General features: G+C 38.5%; 1 protein-coding gene across 13 annotated transcripts in view; it reads left to right on the plus strand.

Moving 5' to 3' along the window:
- LOC128689171 (protein AF-10) overlaps positions 1-23,008 on the plus strand; it is a 236,773-nt gene that overhangs the window by 45,061 nt on the left and 168,704 nt on the right. For 11 of the 13 annotated variants that reach the window (XR_011392290.1, XR_011392291.1, XR_011392293.1 and 8 more), the window contains exons 3-4: positions 20,536-20,730; positions 21,310-21,507. Coding sequence is in view for 7 of the 13 variants with exons in the window: in XM_070087402.1 (XP_069943503.1) it covers positions 20,536-20,730; positions 21,310-21,507 (393 nt within the window). In the remaining 6 variants the exon portion in view is untranslated. The remainder of the gene's footprint in view (positions 1-20,535; positions 20,731-21,309; positions 21,508-23,008) is intronic. The other 2 variants (XR_011392292.1, XM_070087405.1) reach the window with 1 other exon arrangement.

Consider the following 23,008-nt stretch of genomic DNA (forward strand, 5'->3'; position numbering starts at 1 on the left):
GAACCAAGTGAGAGAGTAATTGTGGTAGGGGACTTGAATGCTAAAGTAGGAGAAACTTTTAGAGAGGGTGTGGTAGGTAAGTTTGGGGTGCCAGGTGTAAATGATAATGGGAGCCCTTTGATTGAACTTTGTATAGAAAGGGGTTTAGTTATAGGTAATACATATTTTAAGAAAAAGAGGATAAATAAGTATACACGATATGATGTAGGGCGAAATGACAGTAGTTTGTTGGATTATGTATTGGTAGATAAAAGACTGTTGAGTAGACTTCAGGATGTACATGTTTATAGAGGGGCCACAGATATATCAGATCACTTTCTAGTTGTAGCTACACTGAGAGTAAAAGGTAGATGGGATACAAGGAGAATAGAAGCATCAGGGAAGAGAGAGGTGAAGGTTTATAAACTAAAAGAGGAGGCAGTTAGGGTAAGATATAAACAGCTATTGGAGGATAGATGGGCTAATGAGAGCATAGGCAATGGGGTCGAAGAGGTATGGGGTAGGTTTAAAAATGTAGTGTTAGAGTGTTCAGCAGAAGTTTGTGGTTACAGGAAAGTGGGTGCAGGAGGGAAGAGGAGCGATTGGTGGAATGATGATGTAAAGAGAGTAGTAAGGGAGAAAAAGTTAGCATATGAGAAGTTTTTACAAAGTAGAAGTGATGCAAGGAGGGAAGAGTATATGGAGAAAAAGAGAGAGGTTAAGAGAGTGGTGAAGCAATGTAAAAAGAGAGCAAATGAGAGAGTGGGTGAGATGTTATCAACAAATTTTGTTGAAAATAAGAAAAAGTTTTGGAGTGAGATTAACAAGTTAAGAAAGCCTAGAGAACAAATGGATTTGTCAGTTAAAAATAGGAGAGGAGAGTTATTAAATGGAGAGTTAGAGGTATTGGGAAGATGGAGGGAATATTTTGAGGAATTGTTAAATGTTGATGAAGATAGGGAAGCTGTGATTTCGTGTATAGGGCAAGGAGGAATAACATCTTGTAGGAGTGAGGAAGAGCCAGTTGTGAGTGTGGGGGAAGTTCGTGAGGCAGTAGGTAAAATGAAAGGGGGTAAGGCAGCCGGGATTGATGGGATAAAGATAGAAATGTTAAAAGCAGGTGGGGATATAGTTTTGGAGTGGTTGGTGCAATTGTTTAATAAATGTATGGAAGAGGGTAAGGTACCTAGGGATTAGCAGAGAGCATGCATAGTTCCTTTGTATAAAGGCAAAGGGGATAAAAGAGAGTGCAAAAATTATAGGGGGATAAGTCTGTTGAGTGTACCTGGTAAAGTGTATGGTAGAGTTATAATTGAAAGAATTAAGAGTAAGACGGAGAATAGGATAGCAGATGAACAAGGAGGCTTTAGGAAAGGTAGGGGGTGTGTGGACCAGGTGTTTACAGTGAAACATATAAGTGAACAGTATTTAGATAAGGCTAAAGAGGTCTTTGTGGCATTTATGGATTTGGAAAAGGCGTATGACAGGGTGGATAGGGGGGCAATGTGGCAGATGTTGCAAGTGTATGGTGTAGGAGGTAGGTTACTGAAAGCAGTGAAGAGTTTTTACGAGGATAGTGAGGCTCAAGTTAGAGTATGTAGGAAAGAGGGAAATTTTTTCCCAGTAAAAGTAGGCCTTAGACAAGGATGTGTGATGTCACCGTGGTTGTTTAATATATTTATAGATGGGGTTGTAAGAGAAGTAAATGCGAGGGTCTTGGCAAGAGGCGTGGAGTTAAAAGATAAAGAATCACACACAAAGTGGGAGTTGTCACAGCTGCTCTTTGCTGATGACACTGTGCTCTTGGGAGATTCTGAAGAGAAGTTGCAGAGATTGGTGGATGAATTTGGTAGGGTGTGCAAAAGAAGAAAATTAAAGGTGAATACAGGAAAGAGTAAGGTTATGAGGATAACAAAAAGATTAGGTGATGAAAGATTGAATATCAGATTGGAGGGAGAGAGTATGGAGGAGGTGAACGTATTCAGATATTTGGGAGTGGACGTGTCAGCGGATGGGTCTATGAAAGATGAGGTGAATCATAGAATTGATGAGGGAAAAAGAGTGAGTGGTGCACTTAGGAGTCTGTGGAGACAAAGAACTTTGTCCTTGGAGGCAAAGAGGGGAATGTATGAGAGTATAGTTTTACCAACGCTCTTATATGGGTGTGAAGCGTGGGTGATGAATGTTGCAGCGAGGAGAAGGCTGGAGGCAGTGGAGATGTCATGTCTGAGGGCAATGTGTGGTGTGAATATAATGCAGAGAATTCGTAGTTTGGAAGTTAGGAGGAGGTGCGGGATTACCAAAACTGTTGTCCAGAGGGCTGAGGAAGGGTTGTTGAGGTGGTTCGGACATGTAGAGAGAATGGAGCGAAACAGAATGACTTCAAGAGTGTATCAGTCTGTAGTGGAAGGAAGGCGGGGTAGGGGTCGGCCTAGGAAGGGTTGGAGGGAGGGGGTAAAGGAGGTTTTGTGTGCGAGGGGCTTGGACTTCCAGCAGGCATGTGTGAGCGTGTTTGATAGGAGTGAATGGAGACAAATGGTTTTTAATACTTGACGTGCTGTTGGAGTGTGAGCAAAGTAACATTTATGAAGGGATTCAGGGAAACCGGCAGGCCGGACTTGAGTCCTGGAGATGGGAAGTACAGTGCCTGCACTCTGAAGGAGGGGTGTTAATGTTGCAGTTTAAAAACTGTAGTGTAAAGCACCCTTCTGGCAAGACAGTGATGGAGTGAATGATGGTGAAAGTTTTTCTTTTTCGGGCCACCCTGCCTTGGTGGGAATCGGCCGGTGTGATAATAAAAAAAAAAATAATATATATATATATATATATATATATATATATATATATACACACACACACACATACACACACACACACACACACACACACACACACACACACACACACACACACACACACACATACATACATACATACATACATACATACATAGATAGTAGGAAGTATTTCTTCAGTCATAGAGTTGTAAGGCAGTGGAATAGCCTAGAAAATGATGTAGTGGAGGCAGGAACCATACACAGTTTTAAGACGAGGTTTGATAAAGCTCATGGAGCGGGGAGAGAGAGGGCCTAGTAGCAACCGGTGAAGAGGCGGGGCCAGGAGCTAGGACTCGACCCCTGCAACCACAAATAGGTGAGTACATACATACATACATACTTACATATATATGTACAGTGGTCCCTCGTTTTTCGTAGTTCTCGGGAATCATAGATTTTGGAAATCATAGGGATATTTTTGTATAAACATGGGCTCGCTAATCATGGGTTGACTCGCGAATAGTAGTTCGTCCGGGACGTGTACGCACGGTGTGAGCCAGGACGGCCTCCCTACCCAGCCAGTCTGGCATTGTTTACCAGTGAGCGAAGGTCCCCTCACGTGCTCCTACGAAATATTTCATAATATTCCACTCATTTTAGTGCTTGCAAGTACTAAATAAGCTACCATGGCTCCAAAGAAAGCTCCTAGTGCCAAGCCTGTGGTAAAGAAGATGAGAAATACGATTGAATTTAAGAAAAACATCATTGAACTATATGAAAGTGGCACAAGTGCGGCCGAACTGGCCAGGATGTATAAGAAACCCTACACAGCCATATGTTCCATAGTGGCCAAGAGAAAGGAAATCAAGGATGCTGTTGTTGCAAAGGGGGTAACTATGCTGACAAAAATGAGATCACCAGTACTCGAAGATGTTGAGAAGTTATTATTGGTGTGGATAAACGAGAAACAATTAGCAGGAGATACTTTTATGACTTCGATAATTTGTGAAAAGGCTAGGCAGTTGCACAACGATCTGGTAAAGAAATTGCCTGCAAATAGTGGTGATGTGAATGAATTTAAGGCAACCAAAGGTTAGTTTGAGAGATTTAAGAACCATACTGGCATACACAGTGTGGTAAGGCATGGTGAGGCTGCCAGTTTGGACTACAAGGCGGCTGAAAAATATGTGCATGAATTCAAGGAGTACATAGAGGCTGAAGGACTGAAACCTGAACAAGTGTTCAGTTGTGACGAATCAGGCCTCTTTTGGAAGAAAATGCCAAAGAGGACCTTCATTACACAGGAGGAAAAGGCAATGCCAGGACACAAGCCTATGAAAGACAGGCTGACGCTCATGTTCTGTGCTAATACTAGTGGGGATTTCGAAGTGAAGCCATTACTAGTGTACCATTCTGAAAATCCCAGAGTGTTCAGGAAAAACAATGTTATGAAGAGTAAATTGTGTGTGCTTTGGAAATCTAATAGTCAGGCATGGGTCAAGAGGGAATTTTTGTCGAGTGGTTCAGTGAAGTGTTTGGCTATAGTGTGAAGAATTACCTACTGGAAAAGAAATTGGATCTCAAGTGCTTGCTAGTAATGGACAATGCACCTGCTCATCCTCCAAACTTGGATGACCTAATTTTCGAGGAGTTTGAGTTCATCACAGTAAAGTTCTTGCCCCCGAATACCACTCCTCTCCTCCAGCCCTTGGACCAGCAGGTCATTGCAAACTTTAAAAAACTCTACACCAAAGCAATGTTTCACAGGTGCTTCACTGTGACCACAGACACTCACTTGACCCTAAGGGAATTTTGGAGAGAACACTTCAGCATCCTCCATTGTATAACCCTTATAGGTATGGCTTGGGAGGGAATGACTACCAGGACTTTGAACTCTGCTTGGAGAAAATTGTGGCCAGATTGTGTCGACAAGAGGGATTTTGAAGTGTTTGGGACTGACCCTGATGAGCCTATGTCTGTTGTTAAATCAGTTGTGGCACTGGGGAGTTCCATTGGGTTGGATGTGAGTTTGGAGGATGTGGAAGAGTTGGTGGAAGACCGCAGCGAAGAGCTCACCACTGAGGAGCTGCAAAAGCTTCAGCAGGAACAGCAACAGATTGCAGCTCAGAATCTTGCTGCAGAGGAGGAGGAAGAGAGATGGAAGAAGGTGCCTTCTTCAGAAATTAGAGATTTTTGCTATGTGGGGTAAGATGGAAAGATTTATGGAGAAACATCACCCTGACAAGGTTGTTGCAAGCCATGTTGGCAACATGTATTGAAAGCAGCTCGAGTTGCGACAGTGAGGGAGAATATTTTCCAGTGAAGCAGCAGTATGTACGATGCTGTACAGTGACAGTGTCTTGGGCCATTTTAGGGAAGTGTTAAAGAGGCGCCAGAAACGGAGCTCTCTCCACAGTTATTTTGCGAGACAGGACTCCAGTGACTCAAGGTGGTCCTAGTGGCATTTAGAAACAGAGAAGAGAAGCAATCCCAGAAAAGCAATTGGTACCTGAGGTGTTGCTGGTAGGGGATTCCCCTTCCAAACTATAAACAATCCAATCTCCTCCTCCAGTCTCCCATGCACTAAGAAGAATCTCCAATAAAGGTAAATGTTATGCTGTTAATGTTTCATTCATCATTTCCCATTGTATTGTTTATGTACTACATCTATATTTTATGTAAAAAACTTTTTTGTTTTAATACTTCTGGGTGTCAGGAACGAATTAATTGTATTTACATTATTTCTTATGGGGAAAATTGATTAGAAAATCGTAGATTTCGATAATAGTAGCAACTCCAGGAACGGATTAACTACGAAAAACGAGGGACCATTGTGTGTGTGTGTGTGTGTGTGTGTGTGTGTGTATATATATTTTTATTTATTTATTTATTTATTTATTTTATTCTGTAGCCATATACATGTATTTAGGAGGATTTCCTACTCGGTGCTTTCAGATCAATTATGAAATGGGTTTATTTATTTTTTTGTCTAGATAATTTAAAATATGTTCTTATTAATAATAGTTAGGAATCTTTATTGATAATTGTTTGGAGTCTTTTTGAATTTGATTGGTGGGTTAGTAAATGTAATGTTTTATTGTATTATCAGTTTAGTCAGTTTATAAGTGAACAAACTATTTATGAGTTGAGACAACTGATACAGCCACACAAATTATTTACCAGTAAAGCATTTAAACAAATAACCCGCACATAAAAGAGAGAAGCTTACGACGACGTTTTGGTCCGACTTGCACCATGTGACTTTGTCAATGGTCCAAGTCGGACCGAAACGTCGCCACAAGCTTCTCTCTTTTATGTGCGGGTTATTTGTGTATCGTTCCAGTCACGGTATTGTGCCTTTTTTTTGTTATTTAAAGCATTTAAAGTTTATGTTCTGCATAATGTTAAAAGAAATTTATACGGGGACCCTAAAACTTGCTTTTATTTTTTTGTCCAAGAAGATGGGAAATGCTTGAGAAATTGCTTGCAATTTTCTGCTGTATATAACATATAAATTAAGAGTTGCACAGTGGTGGTATGTTCATTTTACGTCCAGTAAGTTGGCAGTTCATCCCTGCATACCTTCCCACTTTGTGTGACTCGATGTTTATCAGTACAATTAGGTACTGTGTTTATCCTCATGTGTGTTGAATATTAGCAACCATTGTGTTTTTTAGTGATGAACCTTTACAGTATTACTTAAGATGAGATTAAAATTATCCTCTTTATATACAAAATTGTTTAAGTCATTTATATTTTTCATTCAGTATGGTTGAAATCTTGCTGTTATCAAGTACTGTACTGTATTAATAAACCTGAGGTTAGATAATCCAAATTAATATTTAAATTTATTGATAAAAATGTAAAATGTTTAAATGTCCTTGTTTCATTGCTGAATATTGTTTTTTTCTGAAATGCATGTTAATGTTTTAAAATCATTGTATTAACTTCAAGCTTTATCCGTATGAGACTGAGCTATAAATGCATAAATGGTAAAAGTAAATAGATGATGTATTTGAAGTTTTGCACTTTTGTGTGTGATACATGTAATATTGGTATGTATATTTCAAACCCCAATAGGAGTCCTCTTCAGCAGATCCATTTGGGGTCAAAATATACAGATAACTTTATTTTCCATATTTCTGTCTCCATATGGGTTATTAGCAGCAACAAATGTTTATTACACTTTCAGTTATTCATGGCACAAAACTTTTGAATTAACCATAACCTAATTTATTTACCAAATTATAGCATGTTTGCATGTTGGTATAGAGTTAACCCTTAAACTGTCGAAATGTAGATCTACATTCACTCGCGTGGCGCTCCGAATATTTTGAAAAAATAAAAAAATTGTTTTTTTTTTCTTTTAAAATTAAGAGCACATTTTTCTACATGTTATAGGGTGAAAAATAAAATTTTAGGGTCAGTACTTACCGAGATATAAGACAGTGAAGTTGGCTCTGGATGCTCACCTGTCAGTAACATCGACTCCTGCTGCTTGCAGAAGTGTTGCTGATATACCTTTTTTTCTTTGTTTTTATTTTAATTTATATATTTTTTATGTTCTGATAATTACAATTTATAATAGTTCTTGTAATTTCATAGCCAATCTTTGTTCTGACACTAATATTAGATACTGAAATAGTGCTCAAATAGTCACAATCACATTGACAGGTGAACATTTACACCTGCCTGGGTTATTTACCATTGTCTAGAAATATATACAGTACAAAGTATTTATAGGTCCCAGCAATGTTTTAGATACCCTGGCATATACCTTGAAGCATGGTGTTATGAAAGGCATCCCTGTAATGTTGACAGCACAGTGACATTTGATAAATGGGCATTGCTCTAACTAACCCTTACTGTATTTGTTATCACTGTTACACACAAACATGTCTTGTCTCTCTGTCTATCTGTCTGTCTATCTGCCTGCCTGCCTGTCTGTCTCTCTGCTCATCTGTCTTTCTCTCTGCCTAGAGTATATGTATATCACACTCCTTGAAGAATTGTGTTATGACATCTGTTATCAGCTCGGTGACATTTGATAAATGGGTGCTCGGGGGAACCCTGGCTTTGTTTTCACTGATACACACAAACATGTTTCTGTCTGTCTGTCCATTTTTGCCTGGAATTTTTGGATTATCCTAGGTAATTTACACTATGTATAATAACTGTACTTACGTGTACATGTGAGACAGAGATATAGATAGACTGAGATATAGACAGATAGAGAGAGAGAGATATAGACAGACAGACAGCCAGGGACAGCCAAAGCAAGCCAGCCAGCCAGCCTGCCGAATTCATAAGAACATAAGAAAGAAGGAACACTGCAGCAGGCCTACTGGCCTATGCAAGGCAGGTACATGTCACTCTCCCCCCCTGGCTTAGACCAATGACCCACCTAATCAGGTCTCATCCATTGAAGGAAGGAGCATGACATTAGACCTAGTAGCACAAGCTAGTGAGATATAACTCATGCCCACCCACACTCACTCATGTATTTATCTAACCTATTTTTACTTTCCTCTTAAAATGGGAGTGTTAATGCGACATGGCATCAGTGAATCCCTGGTGTTTGCCACGCTATTTGCTCTAGCTGGTGCTCAATTGAACTGGTGCTCCCACAAGGTACTAAGTGCTCCCAGATGTTTTAAATAGTGCGCACACTGAGTGCACAGACCCATTCTTTAATGTCTAGGTGACTCAAGCTTATTGTGCCAAATTTGAAGGAATGAAAAATAAAACGTTGATATACGTTTGGAGCACTATGCATGCAAACATAGATCAATGTTTAGACAGTTTAAGGATTAAAAGGACATAAATACTATCCATACTATTCCCTATTGTACTGAGAAAAACTGATGTTCATGTAAGGTACAAAGGAAAAAAATGGGTCGCATGTGTTACGGGTGAAGAGTGACCAAGAAGCACTTAAGACTACCCAAGTGTGTTGGGCTAAGCATGGTAACAGGCAGAGCAGCTCTCTCAGTAAGCATGATGTTGCTTAAAAATTGTGTTGACCATACCAATGTTTGATGGTGCCAAGGCCAAAATGCTCTTTATTTTTTTCATATGGGGAGAATAAGCCATGATAGTTTCCTATGTGTAGGTACTGTCTTTCCACACTTTATCTGATTGAGTAGACTTCAAACTTTTAGATTATGCAATAGATTAAAAAAACCTTTGCCAAATTGGCTGCCTATGCACCCATGCCTTGGAAAGCCTGGTATGAATTTGCAGTATTGTATATACATGTATTTATAATTCACGAATTGAGCACTACTTAAACAATAATATTCATTTTAATGACAAAATTAGCATACATTATATTCAAACTCTGTGATTCATGCTGTTTGTATTCTTGAAGGAGAGTATTGGTGGTAAAATCTTTTCTAATGTTTTTTGGTTAGTCATTTTCACACTGCAAGATTTCCAAAACTTAGGAAAAATAATCATATATGTACAATAAAACACCCCAGTTACTTATTTCATTAGCAACTTATAATATAAAGTCCTCGGAATACATTTTTTTTAAAATACTCAACACCATATAGTGAATAATACCAATCTTAAATGGTATATTATAAAAAAAGCCATATTGTAAATAATTCCATATTGTAAATAATATATGGCATTTACCATATGGTAAATAATATCATGGGGTAAATCATCCCATAAGGTAAATAATGCTATATGGTAAATAATTTTATTTCTATTTTTAGTAAGCTGTACAGGAAAAGGGGTTATTAGCACATTTCTCCTGGCATTTTAGTTGACTTTTACAACACTCATTACTTACAGAAGGAGGGAGTATGGAAGAAGTGTGTGTGTTCAAATATTTGGGAGTAGATTTGTCAGCAGATGGGTTTATGAAGGCTAAGGTTAACCATAAAACTGAGGAAGAAAAAAAGGTGATGGGTGCATTGAGGTGTCTGGAAACAAAAAAAAAACCTTACCCATGGAGGCAAAGAAGGGAATGTACGAGAGTACACTGTATAGTAGTACCAACACTCTTAGGTGGATGTGAGGCATAGGTTGTGAATGTTGCAGCAGCGAGGAGGAGGCTGGAGGCAGTGGAGATGTTGTGTCTAAGGGCAGTGTGTGGTGCAAATATTGTGCAGAGAATTTGTAGTGTGGAAATTAGGAGGAGGTGTGGAGTTACAAAAAATATTATTTAGAGGGCTGAAGAGGGGTTATTGAGGTGGTTTGGTCATTTAGAGAGGTAGAGTAAAATAGAATGACTTGGAGGGTGTATAAATCTGTAGTGGAGGGAGGAGGGGTAGGGGTCATCCTAGAAAAGGATCGAGGGAGGGGGTACAGGAGGTTTTGTGGGCGAGGGGCTTGGATTTGCAGCAAGCGTGCGTGAACGTGTTAGATAGGAGTGAATGGAGGCAAATGGTTTTTGGGACCTGTGAGCTGTTGGAGTGTGAGCAGGGTAATATTTTGTAAAGGGAGTCAGGGAAACTGGTGAATAATACAGTATGGTAAATAATACCGTATAGTAATTTATTACATGTTAATACCACGTGATAAATAATACCACATACAGCCTCTCCTCACTTAACGATGGAGTTTTGTTCCTAAGACCATGTGGTAAACAAATTCGTTGCTAAGTGAGGAGCATACTATAATGGTAATGGGTTTGTGCCAACCATCTTTGATATTGTTTTAATGTCACCTTTGCACCATTTATAACATATCTGGTATATTTTTAAATGTTATACAGTAGTACATACACTATATTTGTAATAAACAGAATAGAGGAAATCAGCTCTAACATACAGTTTTAGGTATGCATAATGGTCAGAGAGTCTGTGGTAAATCCGAGTCATTGGTAAATGAGTATGTCACTAAGTGAGGAGAGGCTGTAGTAAATAATACCATTTGGTAAATAATAACACATGGGAAATAATACTGCATGGTAAATAATTCTTTGGTGGGGAAAGGTTGATGTGGTAAAAAAAAAAAAAATCTGTAGTTAATGCTCCATAACATTTTTAAAATACTACTGTATTAACCCTTAAACTGTCCAAACGTAGATCTACGTTTGGAGCGCTATGTGAGCGAACGTAGATCTACGTTTGGACAGTTTAACCCTTAAATGGTCCAAACGTATATATACGTTTTTTCAACATCTGAAAGTATGTAAAAAAAAATGTAGGTCTTCTTTTTTGTTTTACATTTGAAATCATGTAAAAAAATCTTTTATCTACATTATTTTCTTGTTATATTTGAAAATATGTAAAAAAAAGTAGATCTACTTTTGTAGCACTATGAATTTGAACGTCGATCTGTTTGGACCATTTAAGGGTTTAGGGTTATTAAACCTTTGAGGGTCGACAGGCCCTCTCCGAAACTCGTTCTCAGGGTCGGCCAAATTTAAAAAAAAAAAAAATTATTTTCTCTTATGAAAAGATAGAGAATCTTTTCCCGATCATAAAGACACCAAAAGTTTGAAATTTGATAGAAAACTTACGGAATTATGCTCTCGCAAAGTTAGCGGTCTCGGCGATGTTTACGCATCGGCGATTTTGCCCACTTTGAGCCCCATTTTCGGCCAATTTCACTGTACTAGTCGACAAAAAACATGAATATTTCGCTAGAACTCCATTTTTTCTATCGAATGGGTGCAAGAAACCACTCATTTATGAAATTCAACTATCCAGTACAGTGGTCAGAATTTAGCAATTTTGCCAATTTCACACAAATTTCAAAAGATGCCAATTTCCGAATAGGGTCCAGAATACACAAGAAAGACATTCCTGGCACTAAAATGACATTTCCTCTAGTCATTAGTAACGTCTCAAGGCCCCTCTTATATTCTTTTGCTTTCCACTTTGAATTTTTATTTTCACAAAAAATATAAGATTTACTGTTATGCAGACTACTGCATTAGTGTAAAAAATGGTATAAATATTATTGGTGCACATGTGAAAGAATATTAGACTCACCAGTTGACGTGTATTGCACGCTTGGCACGATTTGTGTACTTTTGAAGTTTGGTAAAAATCGTACATTTCTGCTACTTTGAGCTCAATTTCAAGGCACTTTTCTTTGTAAAACCAGTCAAAATCATCTCAATTTCTGTAATATGTCTTCCATTCTATAAAATGAGACCAAGAAAACTAGAATACAACAATAAATACCATACGAAAATACACTGCAAAGTCGCTGATTTATTCAAAAAAAATGGTCAAAGTTTTTTTTTTTCTCATTATGCACTGTGTGCTGCAGGATTTTTTTTAGACTGTGCACACTGACCACATAGACCCATTCTTTCATATGAAGGCCTACCAGCTTTCTCCCACTAGATTTGAGGCCGCTAGAATTTATGAGTACTAGTACGTCAAAAACCCCTACGCGTAAGACGTACTAGTACGACGAAAACCCTCAAAGGGTTAATGGTGACTGTTTTCACCACTTAGCTTAAACAAGAGTTGTGTGACCAGCCCTCACCAAGCTTTGTACTTTTATTTGTACTTGTATCAGGTAGAATTCTTTGGTATACACGTACATGTAAATAATAAAAAAAATATACAGTCACTGTACTAATAAAAATTATTAATTTTTTTTTTTTACAAGTGAATAGTAGTTGTCTTCTTCATTAACCCTTAAACTGTCCAAACGTAGATCTACGTTCACTTGCATAGTACTCTGAATATTTTGGATTTTTTTTTTTTAGAGTGCATTTTTTTCTGGCGTCCACGAATTTTGTCATACTGTGCACACTGAGTGCACAGACCCACTCTCATGTCTAGGCATCTCAGGCCTATCGTGTCAAGGTTGAAAACATGTAAAATAAAATGTAGATCTATGTATGGAGCGCTACGCACGTGAATGTTGATCTACTATTGGACAGTTTAAGGGTTAAATATATCTTAAAATTGATGTATAGTTTAAACTTTTGTGTTGGGGGAGGTAAATGGAATGAATGAATGTTAAGACTACTGCCAAGGCAGTAATGGTGTTATCGACGTGCTTGAAGAGTATTTATGATTTCTTAAATAATATACGTATATATGTGTATTGGTTACCTTATAGATTGGTACAACCTGTTTTTAAGTAAAGGCAACAACTTTAACACTAATTACCCTTCATTCAGATTTTGCTGTCACACAAACTACCCTTCAAAATTGACCAGAAATTTGAATATTTTTTGTTAGATTTGGTTAAGTTAACATATTTTATCCTATATTTCATTATAATTATCTGACAGCTAAATTGAATATAATAGGTGGCTTATGTCATGCAGTGCAGGACATATTGTTTTGAGTGTGCATTTTTCTGAGGACTGCAAAAATTTGTAGACTGGGCTGGTTGATCATTTATTCCATCAACATTAGGGGTTTCTCCAGAATTTCTATGTGGGAGAGAGCCGAGAGGTGGCAATCAAGTTGGAAACGGGGGGGGGGGGGGGGTAAAGGACCAGTATTTTGGCTGCATTATTATTATTACAGTGGACCCCCGGTATTCGATATTAATCCGTTCCTGAGAGCTTATCGAATACCGAAAATATCGAAAAGCGAATCAATTTTCCCCATAAGAAATAATGGAAATCAAATTAATCCGTGCAAGACACCCAAAAGTATGAAAAAAAAAAAAATTTTACCACATGAAATATTAATTTTAATACACACAAACTGAAGAAGACATGCACAGTTACATGACACTTACCTTTATTGAAGATCTGGTGATGATTGATGGGATGGGAGAAGGGGAGAGTGTGGATGGTGTTAGTGTTTAGAAGGGGAATCCCCTTCCATTAGGACTTGAGGTAGCAAGTCCTTTTCCGGGGTTACTTCCCTTCTTTTAATGCCACGAGGACCAGCTTGAGAGTCACTGGACCTCTGTCTCACAACAAATCTGTCCATAGAGCTCTGTACCTCCCGTTCCTCTATGATTTGTCTAAAATGGGCCACAACATTGTCATTGTAATAGTCACCAGCACGGCTTACAATAGCTGTGTTAGGGTGATTTTCATCCATAAAGGTTTGCACTTCAACCCACTGTGCACACATTTCCTTAATTTTTGAAGTAGGCACAATGGATTCCACAACTGGCATAGGCTTCTCAGGGTTAGCTCCAAACCCTTCAAAATCTTTCTTAATTTCCATACTAATTCTCACCCTTTTTACCACAGGGTTGGCACTAGAAGCTTTCTTGGGGCCCATGGTGACTTATTTTGTAGAAACAAGCACCAAAAACAGTGATAATATGGAATGTACCGAATGTATCCTTAGATGCGCGCACGCTGGCTGGCTTGTAAACACTGGCACACAAGGGGCAGTTCAGGCCACACGTGGACACGTTTCGTACGAATCGTATCGAATACCGGGTTTTCAATCGGATACCGAGGCAAAATTTTTGCGTTAAAATGCATCGAATACCGGGGGTCCACTGTCTTATTATTATTATTATTCTTACTTTCAACACACTGGCCGTATCCCACCGAGGCGGGGTGGCCTCGGTGTGGCCCAAAAGGAAAAACGAAAGTATTATTATTATTATTATTATTATTATTATTATTTAGGAAGGTTTTGGGGATGCTACTGGAAATTATGGGAGACTTAAGCCTCCACCACCCCTAGTCCCTTAGCACTGCCACTAATCAGCATTACCATTTTTTTTTTAAAGAGAAAATAAAGAGAAATGGCAACCGGCCTACTGGCCCATACATGGCAGTATGGGCCAATGGGTTATATCTGTTTAAGTGACTGATGACTGTGAAACAGAAACCTGTAACTGTTTTGCATGATGGTAGGATTGCTGGTGTCTTTTTCTGTCTCATAAACACGCTAGATAACAGGGATATCTTGCTACTCCAACTTACACTTTGGTCACACTTCACAGACATGCACATGCATATATATATACATACATCTAGGTTTTTCTCCTTTTTCTACATAGCTCTTGTTCTTCTTTATTTCTTCTATTGTCCATGGGGAAGTGGAAAAGAATCTTTACTCCGTAAGCCATGCGTGTTGTATGAGGCGACTAAAATGCCGGGAGCAATGGGCTAGTAACCCCTTCTCCTGTAGACATTTACTAAAAAAGAGAAGAAGAAAAACTTTATAAAACTGGGATGCTTGAATGTGCGTGGATGTAGTGCAGATGACAAGAAACAGATGATTGCTGATGTTATGAATGAAAAGAAGTTGGATGTCCTGGCCCTAAGCGAAACAAAGTTGAAGGGGGTAGGGGAGTTTCGGTGGGGGGAAATAAATGGGATTAAATCTGGAGTATCTGAGAGAGTTAGAGCAAAGGAAGGGGTAGCAGTAATGTTGAATGATCAGTTATGGAAGGAGAAAAAGAGAATATGAATGTGTAAATGCAAGAATTATGTGGATTAAAGTAAAGGTTGGATGCGAGAAGTGGGTCATAATAAGCGTGTATGCACCTGGAGAAGAGAGGAATGCAGAGGAGAGAGAAAGATTTTGGGAGATGTTAAGTGAATGTATAGGAGCCTTTGAACCAAGTGAGAGAGTAATTGTGGTAGGGGACCTGAATGCTAAAGTAGGAGAAACTTTTAGAGAGGGTGTGGTAGGTAAGTTTGGGGTGCCAGGTGTAAATGATAATGGGAGCCCTTTGATTGAACTTTGTATAGAAAGGGGTTTAGTTATAGGTAATACATATTTTAAGAAAAAGAGGACAAATAAGTATACAAGATATGATGTAGGGCGAAATGACAGTAGTTTGTTGGATTATGTATTGGTAGATAAAAGACTGTTGAGTAGACTTAAGGATGTACATGTTTATAGAGGGGCCACAGATATATCAGATCACTTTCTAGTTGTAGCTACACTGAGAGTAAAAGGTAGATGGGATACAAGGAGAATAGAAGCATCAGGGAAGAGAGAGGTGAAGGTTTATAAACTAAAAGAGGAGGCAGTTAGGGAAAGATATAAACAGCTATTGGAGGATAGATGGGCTAATGAGAGCATAGGCAATGGGGTCGAAGAGGTATGGGGTAGGTTTAAAAATGTAGTGTTAGAGTGTTCAGCAGAAGTTTGTGGTTACAGGAAAGTGGGTGCGGGAGGGAAGAGGAGCAATTGGTGGAATGATGATGTAAAGAGAGTAGTAAGGGAGAAAAAGTTAGCATATGAGAAGTTTTTACAAAGTAGAAGTGATGCAAGGAGGGAAGAGTATATGGAGAAAAAGAGAGAGGTTAAGAGAGCGGTGAAGCAATGTAAAAAGAGAGCAAATGAGAGAGTGGGTGAGATGTTAACAACAAATTTTGTTGAAAATAAGAAAAAGTTTTGGAGTGAGATTAACAAGTTAAGGAAGCCTAGAGAACAAATGGATTTGTCAGTTAAAATTAGGAGAGGAGAGTTATTAAATGGAGGGTTAGAGGTATTGGGAAGATGGAGGGAATATTTTGAGGAATTGTTAAATGTTGATGAAGATAGGGAAGCTGTGATTTCGTGTATAGGGCAAGGAGGAATAACATCTTGTAGGAGTGAGGAAGAGCCAGTTGTGAGTGTGGGGGAAGTTCGTGAGGCAGTAGGTAAAATGAAAGGGGGTAAGGCAGCTGGGATTGATGGGATAAAGATAGAAATGTTAAAAGCAGGTGGGGATATAGTTTTGGAGTGGTTGGTGCAATTATTTAATAAATGTATGGAAGAGGGTAAGGTACCTAGGGATTGGCAGAGAGCATGCATAGTTCCTTTGTTTAAAGGCAAAGGGGACAAAAGAGAGTGCAAAAATTATAGGGGGATAAGTCTGTTGAGTATACCTGGTAAAGTGTATGGTAGAGTTATTATTGAAAGAATTAAAAGTAAGACTGAGAATAGGATAGCAGATGAACAAGGAGGCTTTAGGAAAGGTAGGGGGTGTGTGGACCAGGTGTTTACAGTGAAACATATAAGTGAACAGTATTTAGATAAGGCTAAAGAGGTCTTTGTGGCATTTATGGATTTGGAAAAGGCGTATGACAGGGTGGATAGGGGGGCAATGTGGCAGATGTTGCAGGTGTATGGTGTAGGAGGTAGGTTACTGAAAGCAGTGAAGAGTTTTTACGAGGATAGTGAGGCTCAAGTTAGAGTACATAGGAAAGAGGGAAATTATTTCCCAGTAAAAGTAGGCCTTAGACAAGGATGTGTGATGTCACCGTGGTTGTTTAATATATTTATAGATGGGGTTGTAAGAGAAGTAAATGCGAGGGTCTTGACAAGAGGCGTGGAGTTAAAAGATAAAGAATCACACGTAAAGTGGGAGTTGTCACAGTTGCTCTTTGCTGATGACACTGTGCTCTTGGGAGATACTGAAGTGAAGTTGCAGAGATTGGTGGATGAATTTGGTAGGGTGTGCAAAAGAAGAAAATTAAAAGTGAATACAGGAAAGAGTAAGGTTATGAGGATAAAAATATTAGGTGATGAAAGATTGGATATCAGATTGGAGGGAGAGAGTATGGAGGAGGTGAATGTATTCAGATATTTGGGAGTGGATGTGTCAGCGGATGGGTCTATGAAGGATGAGGTGAATCATAGAATTGATGAGGGGAAAAGGGTGAGTGGTGCACTTAGGAGTCTGTGGAGACAAAGAACTTTGTCCTTGGAGGCAAAGAGGGGAATGTATGAGAGTATAGTTTTACCAACACTCTTATATGGGTGTGAAGCATGGGTGATGAATGTTGCAGCGAGGAGAAGGCTGGAGGCAGTGGAGATGTCATGTCTGAGGGCAATGTGTGGTGTGAATATAATGCAGAGAATTCGTAGTTTGGAAGTTAGGAGGAGGTGCGGGATTACCAAAACTGTTGTCCAGAGGGCTGAGGAAGGGTTGTTGAGGTGGTTCGGACATGTGGAGAGAATGGAGCGAAACAGAATGACTTCAAGAGTGTATCAGTCTGTAGTGGAAGGAAGGCGGGGTAGGGGTCGGCCTAGGAAAGGTTGGAGGGAGGGGGTAAAGGAGGTTTTGTGTGCGATGGGCTTGGACTTCCAGCAGGTGTGCGTGAGCGTGTTTGATAGGAGTGAATGAAGACGAATGGTTTTTAATACTTGACGTGCTGTTGGAGTGTGAGCAAAGTAACATTTATGAAGGGGTTCAGGGAAACCGGTAGGCCGGACTTGAGTCCTGGAGATGGGAAGTACAGTGCCTGCACTCTGAAGGAGGGGTGTTAATGTTGCAGTTTAAAAACTGTAGTGTAAAGCACCCTTCTGGCAAGACAGTGATGGAGTGAATGATGGTGAAAGTTTTTCTTTTTCGGGCCACCCTGCCTTGGTGGGAATCGGCCAGTGTGATAATAAAAAAAACCTTTATAGTAATATTTTGTGAAGGGATTCAGGGAAACTGTTTAGCCGGATTAAGTCCTGGAAAAGGGAAGTACAATGCCTGCACTTTAAAGGAGGGGTTTGGGATATTGGCAGTTTGGAGGGACGTGTAAATTGTTGTATGTGAGCGCCTCTACAAGGACAGTAATTATGTATGAGTGATGGTGAAAGTGTTGAATGGAAAGTTTTTTTCTTTTTGTTTTTTTTTTCTTTTTGGGTCACCCTGCCTTTCTGGGAAATGGCCAATGTGGTTTAAAAAAAAAAATCCTTTATAGTATCTGGACTTTCTTCACCACTGTCACTGCATTCATCATTATTCATTTTGGCTAAAAACTGTATTAAAATAATATCTTTGTCAGTGTATGTTTGATAAACAGTAATATTATTGCAGTTAACTCATCTCGATTAGTAGCATCATATAATTATTTTATAGTTTCTTTGCATGACTTATTAAGCACAGTGCCCTTACATATCATACAAGTGGTAAATTTTGGTCTAGACCTGAGATTATGGATTTGTATGTTGAGTGTGCACTATATTAAAAAAAAAGAAAATCCTGCCTCATGCAGTGCCTGAGGGAAAAGCAAACTTCTTACCTAGTGTTTGGTTTTGATTAACAGACTGAGGTGTTTTATAGAATGGTTTTTGTGGGTTTTATGGCTGTTTCATGATATCAACTGATAGAATGATTTTGGTCAGTTTCAGACCAGAAGTAGCTTGAAATAGCTGTTTTATGATTTTTCACTAGTTCTGCTTCAATTATGGGAGGGCATAAACCTAGGAAATTTTAATCTATTTCCCAGATAGGGAAATAGGATAAAACTTCCTGGCCACTTAATTGTGTCAGCAATCTTGAATTTTTTCCAGCTTGGGCTTGCATATAATTTGCTCACTCCAGTAATACACGTACTGGTATACAATATACATGTACAGATAATAATGCAGTTCATTCATATAGTACTGTACTGTACATTATTCGACTGTTCAATATGTTACTGTAGTTTTCTTAATCTTGATGATGAATGTGAGGACTGACATCAGGGTAATTTCTTTCACATGAATTTTCAAAATTGTATATAAGGGAATCTTTAGTAAACTCATTCTTAACCCTGTGAGGGTCCAAGCCATAGTTCTACGCCATGAGTTCAGCTCACTCAGATAAGCTGTGAGCGGTAAATTTGGGCCTAGATATGAGAGAATGGATCTATGTGGTAAGTGTGCACCATATAAAACAAATCCTGCAGCACGCAGTGCATAATAAGAAAAAAATGCAACTGTGTTTTTGGATTAAAACAGCGACTTTGCGTTGTATTTTCCTATGGTTTTTACAGTTGTAGTCGCAGTTTATTGGTCTCATTTGATAGAATGGATGATATATTACAGAAATAGAGATGATTATAATTGGTTTTAGTACTGAAAATAGCTTGAAATTGAGCTCAAAATAACAGAAATGTTCAATTTTTGCTGATGTTCAAGAGTGAACAAATGACGTCACGTGCCCAACTGGTGAGTCTAATATACATTCACAAATGTGCTGATATTATTTATACAATTATTACATTATTGCATGAGAGCAAATCTTCTATTTTTTGGTGTGAATAAAAATTTCTATGTGAATGAAAAATCAGAATGGAATTTATCTGTAAAGCCTGGAAACATAACTAATTAACAGAGGAAATGTTATTTTAGTGCCAGGAATGCCTGCATTGTTTATTCTGGATCCTATTTTGAAACTGGAATATTTTAAACTTTGTGTGAAATTTGTCAAATTGCCAATTTCTGATCACTTTATTGGATAGTTGAAATAGTTAATTGGTCAGTTTCTTGTGCGCAGTCGATAAAATAAAGCAGTACACTGTACTAGCGAAACAGTTAAGAATTTGGTCGACTGGAATAATGTAATTTGCCTAAAATAGGAATCAAGGTGAGCAAAATCACCAGTGCATAAATATCGCTGAAGCAGTAAAATTCGCCATAGTATAATTTCATCAATTTCCCATCAAATTTCTTACTTTGTTTTATTACCGTCAGAAAAGGATTCTCTACCATTTCATAAGAAAAATAAAATAAAATTCTTGGACCCATGGACAAGGCGTAAAACTACGGCTTGGACCCTCGAAGGGTTACAATCAATTTGTTGAATTTGTGAATTATTCTAGGGAGCACTAGTTTCTTTCCTCAAATTTCTTGCATGAACTGTAATGAACCACCACTCTTTCAATCTCATCTTCAGCATAATTGTTAGCATTTGATTTGATTTTATAGACAGAGCACTGTTATGTATCTGCACTAATAAATTTTTTAATAAAGAGGATTTTACAGAAAATAATTAACGTTTTATAATCAAACGGGCAGTTAGTGTTGTGTTGCACATTTTTATTTGTTCCTAGTGATATCAATGTCAGCCACAGAACCCTGGCCTTTTATCTCCATTATACTGCCATAACTCCTGTCCCTCCCACCCTGGCACCCCAAACCCACTGACACCTACCCTATGGCCGCTCACCCAGCACTCAGGCGGGAGGCGCATTTTTTCGCAGAGGTGCGAACTGTGCCCGAGTAAAGATGGCGCCCTCAAGCGTACTGACTCAGGTGGTTGGGCACACGTGGTGTGTGCATTGTACATCCCTGAGGTGCGATTTGGAAATGTCACCACCATGGAGCCCATCATGCTCCAACTCATTCCACAAGAGAGGTTTAATAAGGTAGGAGGAAGTCACAAACTGTGATTACTTTTGTTTTTGCATTTGGTGAAGTGTACACAGAACACTAATTTGTATTCTAATTTTCTGTAATGAACTGTGTTTATCAGGAGCATTGAATGGTTGCATTTTCATCTGTTTCAGTCATAATAACTTGGAGATCAGTTGTTTTTAAAGTTAGGTTGTTAAAATGATTGTTTTCAGTAAGTGTGGTACAACTTTAGTAAATGTTGAGATGAATCACATCATTAGGAGAATACTTATTGATCATGTCTTCTTGTTTCACCTCTGCATTGTCACCGAGAGGTACAGCCTAAGTAAAGTTGAACTCTAGATTATATCTATGTAGTCCTGTATTATTAGCATGTTTTTTTAATCTTTTTCATAGTACAGTACATCAAATTGCTTAGCAATTTTTTTCATGTAGGTGATCTAGATTGTATTAGGAAGTTTTATGTAAAGGTATCTTTATCTTATACAGTGACTGCTGTCATTTATGACTTGTTCAGTACTAATAGTGAATTATATATTTCATTATTAAGGGGACTATGTTCTTTATCATTAAACATTTGCATCCTTCAGTCATGCTACATCTGTGAAGAGGGTGGCAAAGAAAGCAGAGCCATCATTGGTGCGTGTATGCAGTGTAACAAGTCAGGGTGTAAGCAGCACTTTCATGTAACATGTGCACAGTCAATGGGCTTGCTTTGTGAGGAAGCAGGAAACTACTTGGATAACGTTAAGTACTGCGGTTATTGCCAGTACCATTTTTCAAAGCTGGTAAGTGGAGATTCCATCCTTCTCTGTTTTTTGTTTCTCAGATTATTTTATAAATCTAAGATAATAATTTGGATAGTTATTTTAAGAGGAAATTATTTGTTAAATCTGTGCCAAACACTCAGTTAAAGCTAATTCAATACCTTTTATAAACTCTGGAAAAATGCTTGAAGCATTTTGCTTAAAAGTGTTTTATATTGTCTTGGGAACTACATTAATAGAAGTATAGCAACTAGAAGAAACAAGGTGTAGAAACAATGAAGGATATGTCAATGAGCATATCAGAAAGGAACAGAAAATCTAACACAAGCACAAATAAAGAAAGCAGTGAACAATCCGAGGAAAGATATTTTTTTTTACATAGTTTCACATGTAGATGATAAGATTTAGAAAAAATGATTGAACTGTGATGTTGGGTTACTAGTTGGAGAATAGTATGTTACTTCTCCAACTTTATAATATATAGTGGAACCCCAAGTTTCAAACTCAACGACTATCGAACGCTTAGAGTTTTGACCGCTTTTTTCGAACCAATTTTGTCCCGAGTATCAAACGTGCCCCGTGTCTCGAACCGCATACCAGATCTGTCCACCTGCCCCCATCCCCCGCACAGGCGTCGTGAGCCAATCTGGCCAATCTGGCTTTGTTAATGCTTGAGTGAACACTAACCTGCGCTCTCATTTAAACATTTCACAATTAATTCATTGTGTTTGTTGCTTGTTTATTAAGTGCGACTGTGAAATAAGCTACCATGGTGGTGGTTGTTGATGGTGGTGGTGGTGGTGGATGGTATTGGTGAATGGTGGTGGTGGATGGTATTGGTGGAGGGTATTGGTCGATGATGGTGGATGGTGCCTTCTTCAGAGATTAAGGAGATTTGTGCATTGTGGAATCGGGTGCAGGCATTTGCTGAAAAATATCACCTTGAGCAAGCTGAAATAAACCATCTCTGCAACAAGTACAGTGACAGAACTGTGTCCCATTTTAAGGAAATCTTAAAGAAGGGAAGTAATCCCAGGTAAGGACTTGTTACCTAAAGTCTTTACGGAAGGGGATTCCCCTTCCAAACAATAAGTACTCCCTCACTCCTTCCTATCTTCCAAATGCCATCAACAATCTTCAATAAAGGTAAATAAAAATGTTATTTTATATGTTTATTTAAATGTTTATTTATCTATTACTAATTGTACTATGTTGTGTGTATGTAAAACTATATTAATCTCTATAAAATGTATTTTTTTGTGAATATTTTTGAGTTTCTGGAATGGATTAATTATTTTCGTTATTTCTTATGCGAAATATTGCTTTGAGTTTTGAATGTTTCGACTTTAGAACTAGCTTCACTCACGAAATCGTAATGACACGATTGCAAACAAACCATACCACGGGCGGGATTGAACCCGCGGTCAGAGAGTCTGGAGTTTTGAGACACACTGACCGCGGGTTCAATCCCACCTGTGGTATGGTTTAGAACTAGCTCCTGGAATGGATTAAGTTCGAAACT

The sequence above is a fragment of the Cherax quadricarinatus genome, chromosome 21, assembly GCF_038502225.1.
Source record: "Cherax quadricarinatus isolate ZL_2023a chromosome 21, ASM3850222v1, whole genome shotgun sequence".
NCBI classification, from domain to species: Eukaryota; Metazoa; Arthropoda; class Malacostraca; order Decapoda; family Parastacidae; genus Cherax; species Cherax quadricarinatus.